The sequence below is a fragment of the Myotis yumanensis genome, unplaced genomic scaffold, assembly GCF_028538775.1.
Source record: "Myotis yumanensis isolate MYYU_CA2020_CCGP unplaced genomic scaffold, mMyoYum1.0.hap1 SCAF_9, whole genome shotgun sequence".
Classification (NCBI taxonomy): Eukaryota; Metazoa; Chordata; class Mammalia; order Chiroptera; family Vespertilionidae; genus Myotis; species Myotis yumanensis.
In genome coordinates, this window is record NW_027223760.1 from 79,021,548 (window position 1) to 79,041,758 (window position 20,211).

The following is a 20,211-nucleotide window of genomic DNA, read 5'->3' on the forward strand; positions in this document are numbered from 1 at the left end:
GGTCCTGAGACTTCTGATTTACAGGTAAAAAACAAAAACAAAAACAAAACAGCAGCTCAAAGTTAAGAAACATGACCTAGCTTAGCACAGCGCCTGGCATACAGCAAGCACTCAATAAATACCTTTTGAATGGACGCTAACACACCTAGTAAAGGAAGTGCCAGGATTCAGACTTGGACCCACCTGGTTACAAAGCCCATACTATTGCCATCACACACACTGCCTTGTGTGTGAGACTAGGCAGAACTGTTTTAAAATGGCTAAGTATCATTGCCTAATGTACACATGGTTAATAAATCCAGGAACCTGTGGTTTCTACCTTCGAGAACTATTTCAATTTCAGGACATACACTTGGTAAAGGATGAGGGAAAGGAGAAAATACGCAGAGAATCTTCAAGGTTTAATTTTTAAACATACATAGCACATGAAAATAACATAAATCCATATTAACACATTATATCTACATGGGACATTTCATGAGTTAGTACAACTTGTTCCATTTCTTTGTTGTTGAATTCTGCCAACTTTAAAAAAATGTTTCCTTTAAAAACACCATCCAATGTGTTACATTAATCCCATGAATGTTAGGTGTCTCTTTTTCTTCTTTGCCTCACACACTAAAACAAATTTGAAGGAGCTAAAATAAAATATGGCATACTTTCTTAGCTGCTTTATATCCTGTATTAAAATATTTACAACTATAAAAGTTGAAAAATAATTTTATTGGCTTTCTTGTATATAATCTCCTACCTACTATATGTGAGCTAATCTATGGAAGTCAGTCATTTTGTTACCTCAAATATGAGGACCAGGAACATAAGGGAATTACAAAAATTCCAAGATGTTAATTTAAAATAGATGTACACTAAAAAATACTCTAGATGTGGCATATTTAATATACAGCAGAGTGTGTTTATGTTTGCATGTAGCATCAATATCTTCAAGATAACTACCCCTTCTCAAAGCATTATTGTTGGGTAGGTTTTATTTTAGGGAGAGAATTTATAAAACATCACCTTCCTCATTGCAAACCAAAAATAAATGAGGGCTTAAAATATGTTATTACAAAAGAGGGTGACCAGGAAGAAAGATTATGTCCGATGAACTATGCCCTACAAGGTGAAATGCCTTCGCCTCATTCAAGATCTGGAATCTTAAAATCTCATTTGATAAACGTTAACTGGATTTTCCTTGCCAATTATGTTTAACCCAAAAATCATGTCATGTATGATAGCAATTTTTATCTGGATATTAAAAGAAAAACCACTGGATTTTAAAGACAGATTAATAACTTGTTGAACTTAGGCTGACAACTAATCAGTGAAAAAATACTTATCTGGTTGGATAAAGAAATTCGAGAAGTTCAAAACATTACAAAGCTAGCTGTTCTTTAAAAATACTTAACTTGAAATGATAGAAAGTTATTAAACGCGATAAAGACCTTTCCTGAAGGCTAGTAAAAGCCGGAAAACACCCTGAATAGTGGCCTGGTTATAAGCAATGTCCTCCCAGAGGTCAGAAGTCGTGCTATCAGGACCGGAAGCGTCACTTCAGGAACAGCTTCCGTCGATCCAAGTGGTTTCGAGAGTCTGGACACCAGTATGTCCTGGTACCAGAAAAAATCGGAAGCAAGTCACCTCATTGGATTCAAAAGGACATACGTATCTTTGATTTATTAAATAATTGTTCACATACATTTTTAAAAAATGTTAAGATGACCATCTGTCCACATGGTATGAGACAAATTATTGAGATGACAAGCTTAACAAGGCTGACGTTCAATGGGAAACAATGAAATAATTTGCCCTTTAATAATCAGAAACACTAGATCATTTGACTGTCTTCTTCTTGAGGGTCCCTTATTAAGGATTGTGATCTTATTCATGTAAATAAGCCAAAGTGATTGTGTTCGATGCACTTCTTGGGCCACGGTGCCACGGGCGGCCGCCTCCTCAGGCCACCTTCAGCACTCGGTACATGCTGTTCTGGAACACCACGGTGAAGTAGGGCCCGGCGTCCTTGAGCAAGGCGCTGCACAGGGGAGGGTTCGCTGCATTGGAGGGGTCTTCCAAATCCCAAATCTCAAGCATGCTGCAGCCAGGCCTGGAGACAGGGCACAGCAAGCCACGTTAGCACGGCATCCACACCCAGAGGAAGCAGAGACATCACGGCGCAGCTCCCACATGTGGAGAGACTAATTTTTCAATAAACTAAAGATTTTAAGGCACCATTTCAAAAAGCCTAAGTTCAATAGAGATAAACATATGTTGCATTTTCACGTTCCACTTAATATGTTACTGAATCTAATAAAGAATCCATATACGTTCAGAACTATATATTTAAAAATTCATTTTCAAAATAAATATAAATTAATATATTTTCTAAATGATATAACCAACCAAACATAAGGCCCATTAGTAGTGAAATGAGACATTTTTAAAAAGTTAATATAAATTCCTATGGAAACATGTAACACAAGGCAGGAAAGGGAAGCTCCTATGCCAGGTTTGTCCCCCTCAACCCTTTCCCACTTTGGTGGCTCTATGAGTGAACTGAATGAAGCAATACTTCTCACTAAAGAATATTTTCCTTAGTTTCTTGACTATATTTATAATAGTGGTTTTGCGGGTTTTGACTGCAAAAACCAACATCTGGGCCTATTTAAACCCGTTTCTACCAACCTTTTTCCTTAGTATCGGTCACACTGCCCTTTTTTTTTTTTTTTTCTGGTCTGATAAATTTTGGGTTGGAAACTGGACACTGGAGATTATAAATGGTCGTGATTCTGGACTCTGTTTTGTTCTTGTGATGACTGTCAATTTGTAGTCAATTAACTTGCCTGGGTCCCCAGTCGTGCACAGCAGCTATCTCTGCTCAGGATTTTCAGATTCTAGCTATCATTAATTTGTAAAAATTCTTCATATAAAGTTTATCTGTAAGTCCTTCATCAGGTATATACATTGCAACTGTTTTCTTCCAGTCTGTGACTTGCATTTTCATTTTCTTTTGAGGAAAAGATTTCAATTTTCATGTATACAATTTACTTCTATTTTATGGTTAGTGCTCTATGTTCTAAGAAATCTTTATAATTTTAGCTTTTACATTTAGTTCTGCAATCTATATCAAGTTAATTTTTGTGTGAGGTACAGTGTGGGTCATAGTAGTTTTTCTTCTATACACGTATCCAGTTAGATCAGCAACATTTTTTAAAAGACTCCTTTTCATTCAAGTAAAAAATATTATTTTTTATACTTCCTTTGTTGTGTTTTCTTTGACCCATAAGTTATCTACACGTTTATTGCCTAGTATCTATCATGTGCAGATTTACTAGGTATCTATTTATTACTGATTTTAATGCAGCGCTGTACAATTTCATGCCCTTTAAGCCCACTGAAGCTACTTTCACAGCCCAGCATACCTTCCCTTTCCATGAACATTCCACGCCCCTTTAAGAGAACATGTGGTCTCCACGCCCCTTTAAGAGGACATGTGGTCTCCAGCTGTTCCCTTTCGTGGCCTACATATGCCAACCAGATCAGGGTATCTGACACTGTTTGTTGTTCAGATCTTTTATATCCTTGCTGGCTTTTTACCTCCTTTTCTCAGTAGAGAATGGAATGTTCACATTTCCAGCTATGATTGAAGATTTGTGGGTTGTTTTTCTTTTAGGTCTGCATATTTTTACCTTGTATTCTTTGAAGCACTACTTAGATGTATATACATTTATAATTATAAATTTTTTTGTAAATTAATCCTTTTGTCATTATAAAATACCTATCTCTGTGATGATAAGCCTTGTTTTGAAGTCTACTTTGTTTTATAAAATTTCAGTTAATGTGATATGCACACACATGAACATTACAATGTTCCTGCTTATTTTGCAAGATGCCATTTCTTCCTAATACATTTACTAGATGTTAAAATGATATATAAAAATAAGCTACTAAAATTTCTGCACTTAGGTTTTCAACATTGTTATAGCATAATTCTCAATTATCCATAGGAGAAATGAAAATGTTCAATGTTGGGCTTAATACAAGTAAGCACTTCTTAGATCAAGGAGTCTTAAAAAAGCCTCAAGATATTCAGTAAACATTTTTAATGTTATGATTTTTAGAGATTCAAAATTCATAAATTTAAATATTTTAATGAAAGTATTTTTATGTCCTTTAAGCTATGTGAAATTTTTCTCATAATCATATAAATCCAATGTAATTTGGCTGTAGTAGCAAATGTTAATATCGCCTCGGCTTAAAGTCAAACCTCTATTTCACACATCTAATAGTAAAAATTATCATAAAAACTTGAAAAATCTTTATGAAAAAACATTTAAGATAATACATTAAAATTTAAAAGTCAGGAAACTCAAATACCCTAATTTTTTGAAATTAAATTCTACTAAAATGATAATTTGTTTTCCTACAAGAAATAATTTTCAATAAAATATTTTAAAATTATTTTAGGATAAAAATTCTTAAAGAATCAGAACTACTTTAATAAAGTAAAACCATTGTTGCTTAAAAACATGTCATAGGATCATACTCACTTAGTTCTCACAACACACCACGCCTCTTCTAGAATGTAGTAATTCACATGTAACTCCAACAACTTATCCCTCACTTCTTTTGCAGATTTTCGACTATATACGCCATAAACTATTTTTGTCCGGGCCCTTTAAATTTAAAAACAGGTTCAAGAAATTGTAATGCATAGTAATAGAATGGAGTCAAGAAATTTCGCTAGCAAACTGAAATCTCAATGCTCATTGGGTGGGGCATATTTATATGGCCCCCAATAGCAAGAATTATTTGGGGGGTGGCAGTTTCCACACTCCTTCTATTCCGCACATGCTAAAACATACAGCTGTTTGAATCTTGCATGTACTGCTTGTTTATAAACCGGTTTAGGGTCTAGAGTTACAGAGGAGGATGATCATTCAGAATATTAAATTTGCTTTGTATAATTCATTAAATAATTATTCTGGCTCATGGAATACATTCTGATAGAGGCTAACTAGAGTGAAAACATAGATTTCAGTAGACAGTTTCATCTATAGCAGCTCTGGAAAGCATATGAGTTGAAGCTGAAGGTAGGGAACAGAACATTCATTCAGTGGGTGCCTAGGGTAGCAGTCAGACAAAGTACCTTCACAGAAGGTTGGGAACCAGGGATGCTCACCAAAACACGGTACATACATGGCTTAGCCCTACCTGGGAGTTTTTATGAAATTCTGAACACTCTGCCATTTACACATAAGATATTGCTTAGGAGTTCAAGCAAATGGGATGCCCAAGCTCCACAGCCAGACATAAAACTTTAAATAATTTAAAATTTTACCTTTAACAATAGGCCAAAAGTATATGCAAAGGAAAAGATTATCCTGACAATTACTAGAATGATTGAAATGATTTCTGAAAATCAGTCACTTAAGAAAAACATAATTTTCAGATGTCAATGGAAACTTGAGGTCCCAAAACCACTTAGCAAAAGAACACCCTGAACTTTCATAAAAGCATGTAATACAGCAAATTCCATGTACTTTCTCTGTTAAAAAGGCTCATCATTGGCCCCCAGTAAGGCGGAGAAGGGTTTCTTAAATCAGGCGGAGGGGCTGAGTCCAGAGCAGGGGCTGGAAGAGTGTGGCCAGCTCAGCTCCTGGAGGAGCTCCTGGAACGTGCGCGCACACACACATGCACATACGCACACACAGAGGCTGGTCATAAAGATGTGACACATTTTTCACTTTGTAAAAACTGGCTTTTGCTGTGTCAGTTTCCAGGGCCCACTGAGCCTGCTTCGGAGTCCAGAGGCACATGTGATCTCTGGACGGTCAGTGCACATTTTCGAGTTTCCAGCCTGGACATGAGGATGAGAGCGTGTGTGTGCACGTGTACAAACTTTTCCCCAGTCCTGAGAGTCAGCACAAGTTGCAAGTGTGTCGGAACTATCCCACCAGCTGCCAACCTCAAGTCCGCGTCCTCGTAATGCGGGTGATTCACGATGGGGCGCAGCGTGGACAGCTTGACACTAGCCATGGTAGGCATGGCGCCCGCGAACACGGCATCTGAGAAAGAAGATTGCCTTCCTTAATGACAGGCCTTGAAGAAAACCACAAGTTACTCATCTATCACGTTTGAAGCCAAATGAAGAACAAGAAGTACATTTAAACAATGACCACTGGCCCCATTCTCTCTCTTCATTCAGTATCGACTGACTGTCCACTGTAATAACAGCCAGATTTTGTTAAGTGCCATCCTGGTGCCGGGAACTGTGCTAAACATTGCTACTGGGATCACACGGTTTAATTCACACAACTTTACACGGCGGGTTCTATGTGATTCTCAGTCTGTAGACGAGGAAGCTGAGACACAGCAAGGTTAAGCGACTTGACCAAGACCACACAGCGGGGACGTGTCAGAGCCCCCTCCTCACCCTCTCACCACAGCTCCCGTGGCATCAGGCACTGTGCTAAGGTAGAAAGAATTGTGGGATTTCATATCTTGCTCCAACAATTTAACCAGTTAACTATCACGATATTTTGAATTTAATTAAAAAGGCCTGCTGCTTGCATCTATAGAAGCTTATGGCATGCAAATGGTCAAAATGCCAGGAACTGGTAGGCTCCAGGGCAAGTATCGTGGCTCATTTTTAGAACTTTTGTGGGTTGTGAACTGTAGAGGAAAGCCAGTCAGAGGAAAGCCTTGCTTTCTCCCCTTGGATCAGCTGTAAATGTTCATAATCAAGATGTCTTGGTTTCCATTTGGTTTTATAATGCATACACTTGCAGTAATGGCAGGTATAAATGTATAACCTTTTGTGTAAATCGGGATTCACCAATGCCCATTATCTGACTTCACTTCCAGTTTTGTCTCTTGGAGACAAAAGGACCAAAAACTTACCTGCAGGTACTTCTGTGTAATAAATCATTGTATAATTATGAAAAATTTTATCATTTTTAATCAGCACAATAAAATCACCAATAAGAACAGATCTACCATAAATAAACGTTTACTTTCAAATATAACCAAGCATTCTAAACATAATTTTGAATTGAAATCTCTTTATATGCCTTTGAAAATATTTAAGCCAATTGAAGTAGAAATGTGTATGGATTGTGGCAAGATTCATAATGAAAAGCTCCCGGGTTAGAGCCGAGGTTCCCAGGAGTGATTTTGTTTCCTGGGGACAGCGTCACCTGCTGGAGACGCGTGGCTGCACGCTGTGCAGGAGAGGTCTGTGGGTGTCCAAAGGGAGAGGCTGATGCTACACACTCTGCAAAGCATAGGACAGCCCCTAAGGGCAGCAATGCCAGCCAAGGCTGAGAGGCCCTGGGCTGGAGGGCCCCCAAGCCCAGGGACACCAGGAAGACACTACGTAGGTCTGTCCAGCAAAAGTTGGAACCACTGAGGAGAGACCATCAATGACAGAGAAAATAAGAACATAACGGAAAGGCTAGGATATTTTTCTTTAAATATACTGAAGTCTGCCCAGCTGGTGTGGTTCAATGCTTGAGCGTCGACCTATGAATCAGGTCAAGTTCGATTCCTGATCAGGGCACATGCCCAAGTTGCTGGCTTGATCCCCAGTGTGGGGCATGCAGGAGGCAGTTAATCAATGATTCTCTTTCATCATTGATATTTCTATCCCTCTCACCTCTCCCTTCCTATCTCTGAAATCAATAAAAACATTTATTTATTTATTTATTTATTTAGTTTTTATTGATTTCAGAGAGGAAGGGAGAGGGAAAGAGAGAGATACATCAATGATGAGAGAGAATCATTGATTAGCTGCCTCCTGAACATTCCCTGCTGGGGATCAAGCCTGCAACCCAGGCATGCGCCCTTGCCTGGAATGGAACCCGGGACCCTTCGGTCCGCAGGCCGACACACTATCCACTGAGCCAAACCAGCTAGGGCTAAAAACATTCTTTTAAAAAGTTACAGCACAGATTCTCACAGCCAGTCGGCCTGGAGGTAAAATCCCTCTAGTATTAACTACAACAATCAAGGCTTAACTACAACAAGACTGCGCACAAAGACCACTAGGGGGTGCACCAAGAAAGCGTAAAAAATGAGGAGACAAAGAAACAGGACAAAACTATCAAGGGAGGATATTGAGTTCAGAACCACACTTTTGAGGTCTCTCAAGAGGCTTCTAGAGTCTGTCGATAAACTTGATGAGATGTACAGGAAATCTAATGAGACCCTCGATGGTGTGATAAAGGACCAACTAGAAAGTAAGCATACACTGTCTGAAATAAAGAATATTATACAGACACCCAACAGTAGACCAAAGGAGCGCAAGAATCAAGCCAAAGATTTGAAATGCGAAGAACCGAGAAACACCCAACCGGAAAAGCAAAATGAAAAAAGAACCTGAAAATACGAAGATAGTGTAAGGAGCCTCTGGGACAGCTACAAACACACCAACATCAGAATCATAGGGGTACCAGATGATGAGAGACAGCAAGATATTGAAAACCTATTTGAAGAAATAATGACAGAAAACTTCCCCCACCTGGTGAAAGAAATAGACTTACAGGTCCAGGAAGCGCAGAGAACCCCAAACAAAAGGAATCCAAAGAGGACCACACCAAGACACATCATCATTAAAATGCCAAGAGCAAAAGACAAAGAGAGAATCTTAAAAGCAGCAAGAGAAAGAGACTCAATTACCTACAAGGGAATACCCATACGACTGTCAGCTGATTTCTCAACAGAAACTTTGCAGGCCAGAAGGGAGTGGCAAGAAATATTCAAAGTGATGAATAGCAAGAACCTACAACCAAGATTACTTTATCCAGCAAAGCTATCATTCAGAATTGAAGGTCAGATAAAGAGCTTCACAGATAAGGAAAAGCTAAAGCAGCTCATCACCACCAAACCAGTATTATATGAAATGCTGAAAGGTATCCTTTAAGAAGAGGAAGAAGAAGAAAAAGGTAAAGATACAAATTATGAACAACAAATATGCATCTACCAAGAAGTGAATCTAAGAATCAAGTGAATAAATAATCTGATGTACAGAATGAACTGGTGATTATAATAGAATCAGGGACATAGAAAGGGAATGGACTGACTATTCCTGGGGGGGAAAGGGGTGTGGGAAATGTGGGAAGAGACTGGACAAAAATCATGCACCTATGGATGAGGACAGTGGGTGGGGAGTGAGGGCGGAGGGTGGGGTGGGAGCTGGGAGGAGGGGAGTTATGGGGGGAAAAAAAGAGGAACAAATGTAATAATCTGAACAATAAAGATTTAATTTTAAAAAAAGTTACAGCACAAAGCAGTGAACAACCCTTAATTCCTGATGTTAATGAAAATTCTTTCTGACCATTACCTCAGGGGGATTGAAAGAGGGCACAAAACCACCTTTTGAAAAGCTATGCTTCAGTGAATGCCGTAGCAGCCTGCTCAAAGTCTGTGCAGGTGTGAATGACTGTATGTGTGGGTGCATTTTCACATGTGTGCGCGTAAGACTTGCTCTGTATGTAACTAGCAGCCGCACACCTGCTCTGGTGCTGGATTTGATCCACTCAATCAGCTCCTCCTGAGGCAGGTTATTAAATTCTCCCAGGATGCTCCACTGGCTGCGCAGGTTGACAAAGCCTTGGATCGACATGACTGTGAGGAGGCCAAAGATGACGTTCTCAAAGCGAACTCTGTAAAAAAGCCAGCCAAAGAGCTGAAATGAGAGAAACCGTTTGTCATTCATTCTTCATTTTTAATTTGTCTGTATAATTACAGTATTACAGATGTCTTCTCTTTCCCATTGACCACCTCCACCATCCTCCCGCCTTAAATGAAGAGTGCTATAGGGTAATAAATGCTCCCCTGGCTACTTAAACCAAGGGGGGTTAGCACTTGATAATACCAAGTACACGAATAACTTACAGAACTACCATCCCCTACTGTTAAAAACAGCAAGTATTTGGAATTACTGGGTCCAGTTACAAAATGAAGCTTTCTCTCTTCTCTAAAGAATGAAGGAAGGAACCCTGGATCCTTCCAGCACTGATTTACGCCCCTGGGGTTAAGGTCAGCAAATCCCCATTTGGAAGCGTCCTGGGACTACATGCTGTAACATCTGCCTGCTTCTTATGGACATCCTGAGTGATGAGGGAAGACCTCGCGAGCACAGACATGTATATTCCTCTCAGGAAAAGCATCCGACATTCACAAGATGCTCATGATCAAAACTAAATAAGGTGTTTCTAGAAGCACCTGGGTCTCAAAATTCCAGCTATTTTGTCTAGCATCTTGGCTACAGTAGCAGACACCTTCCCCAGGGACTCCCTGGACCAGGCAGCACAGCACCACAGCAATTACACTGCGTTACTCTCATGTCCGAAGAGCAGCCAGGGCTGGTGCTGATGGGCCAAGAAACTCTTGCCCGGACCTGAACTCCACCCAAAGGGCTATGTTTGTGGGTAGGCCACTGGCAGAAGGGAGAGCACGCCTCATCGGGTGTCTTAGAAATATCAGCTGACGTCTAGAAACAATTTTCACGGCTACTTGGAGTTGCCTTTCTTACTCTATAGGGAAGCATGACCTAACGTTGAAGGCAACACTAGTGTTTTGGGGGTTTGGGTTACTCCGCAGCCATGGTAATAGCACCGCAGTTGCTACAGTTATCATCACGCAGTCAGGAGAGGATGGATGCCTTACCCGCCGCGAGCATATTAGGGAAGCCATCACACACATGTGCGGAGTCAAAAACAGCTTCAGCCTCATAATTAAAATGGCGAGGGCAGTAAATGCCAACAGCTGCAATGTGTGGAAAATCAGCTACAAAAACACAAAACAAAAACACGACAGTGTCACTTCACAGGTTTTTAAATTAATAAATACAAAGTATATTAAAACCAGTATGGTTCATTAGGACAAGGAACTTTAAACTTAGCAAGAAGTCTATTAATATTCATTCATTTATTCAACAAAGATGAACTGAATGCCTACTATGTGCCAGGTACTGTTCTGGGTGTTGCAGATTCGATGGTGAACTAAACATCAGAGAGCAATTTCTGCCCCTGTGAGGTTTACGTTTTAGTAAAGAGAGACAGGAAACAAAGTAAAAATAAATCTACTATACAGTCTTTTGGGAAGTGGTGAGTGCGATGGAAGAGAACACGGAGCAAGGGACAGAGACAGGGAGCACGGGGATGTGTGAGGCCACAGGGGAGTGGCTGCAAGAGAAGTAGGTTGACCAGGCTGGGCCTCAGGGAAAAGGTGGTGCGTGTGCAAGGACCTGCACCAGGTGAGCAGGGAGCTGGAGAGAGAGGAAAATGTGCAGCGCTGCACAAATCCACGTGGCATTCAGAAGGCAGCAAACAGCACAGCAAAACATCGCCTGGGTTACTTTAAAAGCAGTGGGATTATACAAATATATAAATACACTAGAGGCCCGGTGCAAGAATTCGTGCACTTGGGAGTGGGGGGTGTCCTTCAGCCTAGCCCAGGGGTGGGCAAACTTTTTGACTCGAGGGCCACAATGGGTTCTTAAACTGGACCGGAGGGCCAGAACAAAAGCATGGATGGAGTGTTTGTGTGAACTAATATAAATTCAAAGTAAACATCATTACATAAAAGGGTACAGTCTTTTTTTTTTTTAGTTTTATTCATTTCAAACGGCCAGATCCGGCCCACGGGCCGTAGTTTGCCCACGGCTGGTCTAGCCTATGCCCTCTCACAGTCTGGGAGCCCTTGGGGGATGTCCGACTGATGGGGAGCGGGCCTAAGCCATCAGTCGGACACCCTTAGTGCTGTTGCGGACACAGGAGAAGCTCCTGCCACTGCCTTTGCACTTGTCAACCATGAGCCCGGCTTCTGACTGAGCAGCGCTCCCCCTATGGGAGCACACTGACCATCAGAGGGCAGTTTCTGCTTTGAGCATCTGCCCCCTGGTGGTCAGTGTGCATCATAGCGACTGGTTGTTCTGCCATTCGATTTACATATTAGCCTTTTATTATATAGGATTATTATAAAGGATGTATTAATTAGTAGGACACCCCATTTTAATTAAGAGGAGTTCCACTAAGCAAAGGCTTCAAACAAAACTTTTCTAACAGACATATTCATTAAAATATTCACCGATTCCGCACTGGAAAAGTAAACAGAATTAATGCAACCAGAAGTAAATGGCAACTCAATATTAATGTTCTAACAGTCAAACACATTAAATGTTAAAGGTAATGAGGTGTTTTCATCTATAAAATTGACATAGAATAAGTGGATACTAAGTGTTAGAGAGGATGCCATGAAACACAATGAAGTAAACTGGTGCATTTTCCCGAAATTGAGCAGCGTTTAGTCCCCAGAAGAGAGCCAGCCCCTCCGACCTAACGTCCCATCCCAGGAATGGAACTGACGGGAGTAACCAGAGCACAGAAACGCTTCTGCAAAGATGGTCACTGCAGTGAACTTCCAGCAGCAAAAACAGAAACAACCTAAGTGACCAAAAGAGAGGAATGAGTAACTAAATCACTGCACTCCCACCTGCACACAGCCACTAAAAGGTTACATATCGGAGGATTACTTAATGGCATGCAAAGGTGTTCAGAGTGTAAAACTCTGTAAATGCAGAATGATATGGATTGTGTGTGTGTGCCTGCCTGTGTATGTATACATACATACTACTATATACACATTCATGCATGGGGGGCGGTGGAACGATCTACAAGAATATATGTCTAAAAAGTTTAACAGAGTTTGTTTCTGAACCATAATTTTTCTGTGTTTTTCAAAATATTTAAACATGTCATTTTTAGAAGCAGAAATTTATAATTTATATTTAAAACAGAATTGCAAAACTCCACCCAGAGCTGTTTCTTTCCCTTTTTAAGTAAATATATTTAAAAATGAAATTTGTTACTTAATTTTTTCCTAATTATGGGACCCAAAGTTGGAATGTGGAACATTTATTTCAAAATCAATCCTTTTTCCTTATTATTATTTTTTGTGTAAAATTCCTCTTTGGGCAGAACCAGGGGCCTGTGCAGAGGGAAAGGCAGAACACTGAGGAATAGTATGTCTCTAAAAAGAGGTGGGTTGTAAGTACTGTCTGATAAAACATGAAGTGTGGATGTGCAGGAACAAGTAAAACTTTGAGGAATGTGACGTGGCCCATGTACATAAAAGCAGTCACACTAGGGGGCAGCAGAGTGACAGGCTACAGATGGAAGCTGCTCAACACCCTCGCTCATGTCCTCGGTCCACAAAGTTGGCCACTAACCTCTCTATGCTGCAGTGTCTTTCGTCTGCGAAACAGAAATAATAACAGTACTTACCTCAACCGGTTGCTGTGAGAATGAAATTGTGAATATATGTAAATCGGGAAGCAGTAAGTGCTGGCTGACTTTGAGAGCCCTGGAAATGGCCTGCTTGGGTTCCAGTGCAGGTCTTCCTACCAGCTAGCTGTTGCAAGTTACTTATTTCCCTAGGTCTCTATTCCTTGGGAAAGACCCCCTGCTTCTCCACCCAAGCACAGAGCTAGCTTGTGTGTCCCAACCCGCCTGGTAGTCAGGAGCGGACCTGCACCTACAGGCAATATGAGCACCTTCTCCAGGCCCAGCCCTCACGACCCCCCAGTCCCCCTTCCCCCTGCACCATCTTCCATACTCTCTCTCCTTCACTGGCAGGTTGGAGCAGATAAGCACATCGACCCCAGAAGCCACATGGAAATGACAGAGCCACAGATGGAAGGAATCTGGGTCCTTAGTTCCTGCCAATCAGGACTCCTGCTTTTAACTTTAGGTGAGCAAAGGATTAAACTACTACTAAGTTATGTTAGTGTTTATCTCTTTATCAGGTAGTATCACCTAATTAACATAATTTATTTGCAAAATGGGAATATTATTATGAGCATTAAACAGCAAGAGTACATAGCACATAGTAACTATTCAAAAAATAATTGTCATTGTAAGCTATTCCTACTAAGTTCAAATTTAGTTGCCCTCTCTGGTAAATTTGACCTTTCCTTTAAGACTCATAGTTCTATTAGGAAATCATATATCCAGCCCCTTTACATGCCATAAAATAATTTAGCACCATATAAAATGCTGCCTTATCTTTTTCATGTCTCCATTGAAAATCTACACACATTTGAGAGGACAAGAACCCTGCTATACAGTCTTTTGTAACCTGCAACACTGCTAAAGCTTGTGGACTGACTGATCGTCCTGTGTGTGGGGCAGGAGCCCAGGCTCCAGTGATAGAGCCACGGGTAACCGTCCTGATGGCTGAACTAGCTCAGCAGGCAAAAAGGTAATGTTTGTTATCGTCAAATGAATGAAATAAATGAATGGGGGCAATTATTTAATTATGCTCCATGGTCATACATCAAACTTCTAGTTTCCCAATCCTTACTACCATTCAGATTACACAGAGCAGATTAAAACGTGAGAAGGATCAGCAGAAATTTACCACCACGGCTGAACCACTCAAGCAGTGCTGACAGTTGCCGGCAGCATGGTTTAGACCTTGACTAACTGGCCTTGAGTTAGAATCGAATACACAAAGTCTACCAGAGATGAAAATGAAGGCTTTACCTCACCATGTTCAAGGAGCTGTTTTCTGGAACAAAACAAAAATATTCTCTATTTACTAAATGTCCACTTTATGATTACATAAAAATACACTTTATTTCTTCTTAGATCTTAAAATTTTGATTCTCTCTAAACTACTTAGCAGCATAAAAGGAAATAAATATATTAGGTAAATCATTAAAAATCAGAGCAATCTAAAAGGCATGACTTACAGTCATCCTATTCAAGGTGTCTCTTTAAAAGATAAAACTAATTTGTGCACGGCGGGGGGGGGGGGGAGGGGGGAGGGAGTGTCCCGGCCTGCACCCTCTCCAATCTGGGACCCCTTCCCTCTCACAATCCAGGACTGTTGGCTCCTAACCACTCGCCTGCCTGCCTACCTGACTGCCCCTAACCACTTCTGCCAGCCTGATCGCCCCCTAACCGCTCCCCTGCTGGCCTGGCTGACGTCTAACTGCTCCCCTGCCAACCTGGTTGCCCCCAACTGCCCTTCCCTGCTGGCCTTGTCACCCTCAACTGCCCTCCCCTGCTGGCCATCTTGTGGTGACCATCTTGTGACAATGTTCCAGCGGCCATCTTGTGATGACATCACACAATGCCACCTAGGCTTTTATTATATAAAATAGGTTTTACTAACTGCTGGAGAATGTGCCTCTGAAGGGATAAATTAATAAGATGACTGTCTATTCAACCATGTAGAGTGAATGCAAAACTTTAAGCATTGCTGGACTTCAGAACTGTTTTCATTTTTCACAATTATAAACACCATGAACATCCTTGTACATAAAACTGTGAGCATCTCTGAGTATTCCCCTAGCATAAATTCCTAGAAGAAAAGTTACTGGGTAAAGTCTATAAATATTTTTATTTCCAGAAAGTTGTCTAATAAATTTACTAAATATTTACAGCTAGAAATTGACTAAATGTTTAGGGCAGTCTTACTGTGTTCTAGGTACTGTGCGGTGAACACAGAATGAACAGCACTGATACTGGCTCTATCCTCAGAGAGTTCATATTAGACTCATATTAGAGTATATGACTGCCTATTTTTATGTTTCATTAAAAAAATTAGATGTTTTAGTTTTATAGCAAAGCTTTACAGGATGTAGAGGCCTTCTAATATGAATTTTTTTAATCATAATGCTGAAGTTTAATGAACATTCATTTAAAAAATTGATAACAGCAAGTCATTTAATAAATATAATATGATTTAGAAAAAACTGTGATATCATTACCTTTGATAAGTGTTTGTACATAAGACACATAAAACATCACGGAAAGTCTGTGAATAGAATCAATGAAAGTTTTCTAAGAAATTATTTGACACTTAAAATGTTCTCATTCATTAACATAAACACACCCAATAGAAAGTTGGTTTTTTTTCATCCTCACCTGAGACAATGTTTTTACTGACTTTTTAAGAAAGTGAGAGTAAAGGGGAAAGAGAGAAACATCTACGTGAGAGAGAAACATCAACTGGTTGCCTCCCATACACAACACAACTAGCGATCTAACCTGCAACCTGGGTAAGTGCCCTGACTTGGAACTGAACACCCTCCCCCTGACCTTTCAGTACACAGGATGACACTCCAACCAACTAAGCCATCCGGCCAGGGCAAAAAAAGTGTTTTTATTGTCCAAATCATTCAGTTTTTACCAGTTGTCCCAGTTACTGGGGTTGATCAGTTGTCCAAGTCATTGGGGGTTGACCAATTGTCCAAGCCATTGGGGTTGAGCAATTGTCCAAGTCATTGGAGTTGACCAGTTTTCCATGTTACTAGGGGTTGACCAGTTGTCCATGTTGTTAAGAGCTGTCCAAGTCATTGGGGTTGACTAGTTGTCTAAGTCATTGGGGTTGACTAGCTGTCCAAGTCATTGGGGGTTGACTAGTTGTCTAAGTCATTGGGGTTGACTAGCTGTCCAAGTCATTGGGGGTTGACTAGTTGTCTAAGTCATTGGGGTTGACTAGCTGTCCAAGTCATTGGGGGTTGACTAGCTGTCCAAGTCATTGGGGGTTGACTAGTTGTCCAAGTCATTGGGGGTTGACTAGCTGTCCAAGTCATTGGGGGTTGACTAGTTGTCTAAGTCATTAAGGACCTGGATCAGGGGTGAAACTACAGAGATGTGGAGGAGGTGCCTTTCTCACTCATAAATTACTCACATTATATGTGAAAACAAAGGAATGAGAAACATGGGAACTGGAACTACAGAGAGAAGATAAGCAATTTGATTCTAAACACCAAAAACTAGTTTCAACAGACCACCCTTGGTAGGGGGTGGGGGTAGAGAAATCATGTTATTGTTATCTGCCCAAAGCATAAAATAAATATATACTGACTTAAGGCAAGACAACTTGTAAACCATACAAAACTAGCTCAAAATTGCTAAAACTAAGGACCCGCTGTCTTTAACCAGGCTTCCAGATCACTGTTTCTTCTATAGTGATAATATGTTCTTTTGTTATGAAAACAATGAACACATACAGAATGATTTAACAGCTATACAAATTTCTTCTGTGCATGTCTCCAAATGGATCAAAATTTCTTGGAATGAGCTTTATATTTGAAAGATAAAAACTGTCATCCTAGCCGAAACCGGTTTGGCTCAGTGGATAGATAGAGCATCAGCCTGTGGACTGAAAGGTCCCAGGTTCGATTCCGGTCAAGGGCATGTACCTTGGTTGCAGGCACATCCCTAGTAGGAGGTGTGCAGGAGGCAGCTGATCGATGTTTCTCTCTCATTGATGTTTCTAACTCTCTATCTCTCTCCCTTCCTCTCTGTAAAAAATCAATAAAATATATTTTTTAAAAAAAACTGTCATCCTAACCGGTTTGGCTCAGTGGATAGATAGAGCATCAGCCTGTGGACTGAAAGGTCCCAGGTTCGATTCCGGTCAAGGGCATGTACCTTGGTTGCAGGCACATCCCTAGTAGGAGGTGTGCAGGAGGCAGCTGATTGATGTTTCTAACTCTCTATCCCTCTCCCTTCCTCTCTGTAAAAGATCAATAAAACATATTTTTTAAAAATTAAAAAAAAACTGTCCTATACTTCACTTTCATAGCATCTGTAACAACTATAATTCTTTAGTCATTTGTGTGGTTTTAAGTTTAAGGCCCCCCAACTCCCATAGGGTATAAGTTCTAAGGCACAGGCCTGTCTTTTTGTACCTACGATGTTAACATCTTCTTGCTACATGGTGGGTGACTGATACATTTCTTTTGAGAGGATACATGAAAATACCTTTTATAATGTGGCTTTCTAAAAAAAAAAAAAAAAAAAAACCCCACATAATACTAGATTTTAAAAAAAAGATTTCAATAAAAAACAGTTTTGGGGAGGGGAAGAGTTCATCCTAAAAATAAGACAGAATTCTGAGATATTATCAATCTTTATAAGTTCTTATCTTTAACCCAAAGTGTTAAAAAAGTTAAATACCTTTTTTAAGATGAAATAAGTAATCACCATAACAAGTGGAAGCAATAATGTCCTTATGTATCTCACTGGAGTCTGAAATAAAACAATTTATTCAAAATAGTCATTTATTAAATTTTAAAGTAAGATTAGTAGTGTCCCTTTGCTGGCAACGTCTTGTTTAAAATTCCTGTAGTATTTGGGGTATTAAATGAAATAAAACTGAATTTTTAAAAAACCTAAATAAGAATTTGGATTTACTTTTTCTGGGTAGTCCCATACCTCCAACTGACCTAGATTATTACAAGTGATTGAACTGCCGTAACAGTCATTCACTGTGGATCACATGATATGTTAAGCACCCTCCTGGATTATCTCATTCAACCACCACCAATAACTTGGTAAGATAGGAGCCCTTGTTTAGTGCTTTTACACATGAGGAAACAGGTGAGGAAGGCCATGTGATTGATTAGCCAAAGTTACTGTGAAAAGTGATAGGGTAAAAGTTGGATGTTTCTGAACAAAAATTTTGAGTTTCAGATTCAAAAGAAAACTTCAGAGCAAAAAATTATACCGGTAGAGAAAGAAAAAACAAAACAAAACAAAACAAACAAACAAAAAACCAACAAACCGCTTTTTCCATAAAGCCAAATTCAGGAGCACAGGTGTAAATTAAAGTATCAAAATCTGTAAACCTCAAGATTCTCGCCGCAATTAGGTCACTCAGGCGAATCTGGAAGAAAATAGAGTAAAGCAAATTAAAATTATGCCAATAATTGCAGTCAGTAACAACTCGTTTGATATCATGGTAATAAAAGCTACAGAGCACATAAATCCGGTACCTGGTGTCCCTCTCAAAGGAAAAAAAAAAGAATACAGTGAGTAATACAATACATGCTATATGCTGAACTATGAAAAAAAAATGTCAAGAGAAATGAAAAGTTGAAAGAGGTCAGAAAAAATAAGCAGAGATGATAATGTAAAGAGTGAGTTAAAATCAATATTTGCTGGGCAGAAACCACCATGCAGTTAATCATGAGATTTTATAATCACATCATTTATCAAGAAAAAACAGTTTCATGTTAAGCCCTTTTACCACACATTGTAAATCATGAACCAATTTTCTATGCGCTGTCATTTTCATAAAGCCTCATGCACCGATTACAACTTCTAGTGCTTCTCGAATTTCTCGGACGTACAATCAAGTCATTAAACGTGACAGCTGTCCTTCAGAAGGGTTACAACTGCGCACACCACTTTGACTTAGTTCCTTGATCCCCAAGGCCTCTAAAATAAGCACCGCCAAACAAACCCCAGTGGGACTCCTATGTTCTCCGGATTGTTTTATTACCTGCTGTCGGGGAGACAATTCTTTTTCCACCGCATTCTCAGACGGCCAGATTAACCAGGGAAATAGTTGGTATGGAAAACCTTAATTCAGAGTATTTTACAGAGACAGAAATTATTTTATATCAAGCTTATATGATTACCTGTGGTTCTTCATGGTTCCCATCATCTACCAGGATCAAGAATAAGTGAGAGTTTCCTATATTGTTCTAATTTAGAGCAAGCCTGGTGACTAATAATTTAACCAAAACACTTTAATTTCAACTCTTTCTCACTGCTGTCACAGAGGAAGTCACGTACCCAGGATGTGTGTGTGTGTGTGTGTGTGTGTGTGCATGCATGTGTGTGTAAGATTTGTAAAGAGTCGGGTGACAACGTGGAGCGAGGCAGGAAAGAAAACCACTGATGAACCTAACAGGTAAGTAAATAACCTAGGAGAACTAAAGAAAGTTTATCATAAAATATATACTCCCCAGAGAATAAAAAGTTAAGAACAAAAGGGGAAAGAAAAAAAAAGAAAAGGTGTCAGATACACAGAGAACAGCAGCAGCAAATAACCCTAACAAACCTCTGTGCAAAGCTAGCAATAAATAGCAAATAAATCTTTACATTCTGAAGTTGTATTTACATGCACATGTATGCAAGTTCAATTCTATTGGATAATGACAGCACTTGACCTTTTAGAGAGTAGATACCACACCCCTTGTTAAAGTTGAAGTGATTTCAACATTAGATAGGGGTCTTAACTGGACAGTACTAGATAAGGTCAACTTCAGAGTAGATTAATGCAGGGTTCATGTATGCTCATATCCCAACAGTAAGTGCTAAAAATCAAAAGTAAATTTATACACTGTTTCCTATTCCTTAAACTAATTTGTAAGTAGGGACTTATGTTTCAAAAAGGGCCATT

General features: G+C 39.8%; 1 protein-coding gene across 5 annotated transcripts in view; it reads right to left on the bottom strand.

Moving 5' to 3' along the window:
* Positions 1 to 382: 382 nt before the first annotated feature.
* Positions 383 to 20,211, bottom strand: part of DPY19L2 (dpy-19 like 2) — a 45,765-nt gene continuing 25,936 nt past the window's right edge. For all 5 annotated transcript variants that reach the window (XM_070425217.1, XM_070425216.1, XM_070425218.1 and 2 more), the window contains 9 exons: positions 18,586 to 18,687; positions 17,979 to 18,050; positions 15,779 to 15,825; positions 14,547 to 14,571; positions 10,669 to 10,788; positions 9,511 to 9,685; positions 5,966 to 6,065; positions 4,548 to 4,673; positions 383 to 2,104 (listed from right to left, as the gene is read on the bottom strand). In XM_070425217.1, the coding sequence (XP_070281318.1) occupies positions 1,954 to 2,104; positions 4,548 to 4,673; positions 5,966 to 6,065; positions 9,511 to 9,685; positions 10,669 to 10,788; positions 14,547 to 14,571; positions 15,779 to 15,825; positions 17,979 to 18,050; positions 18,586 to 18,687 (918 nt within the window). In that variant the 3' untranslated portion in view covers positions 383 to 1,953. The remainder of the gene's footprint in view (positions 2,105 to 4,547; positions 4,674 to 5,965; positions 6,066 to 9,510; positions 9,686 to 10,668; positions 10,789 to 14,546; positions 14,572 to 15,778; positions 15,826 to 17,978; positions 18,051 to 18,585; positions 18,688 to 20,211) is intronic.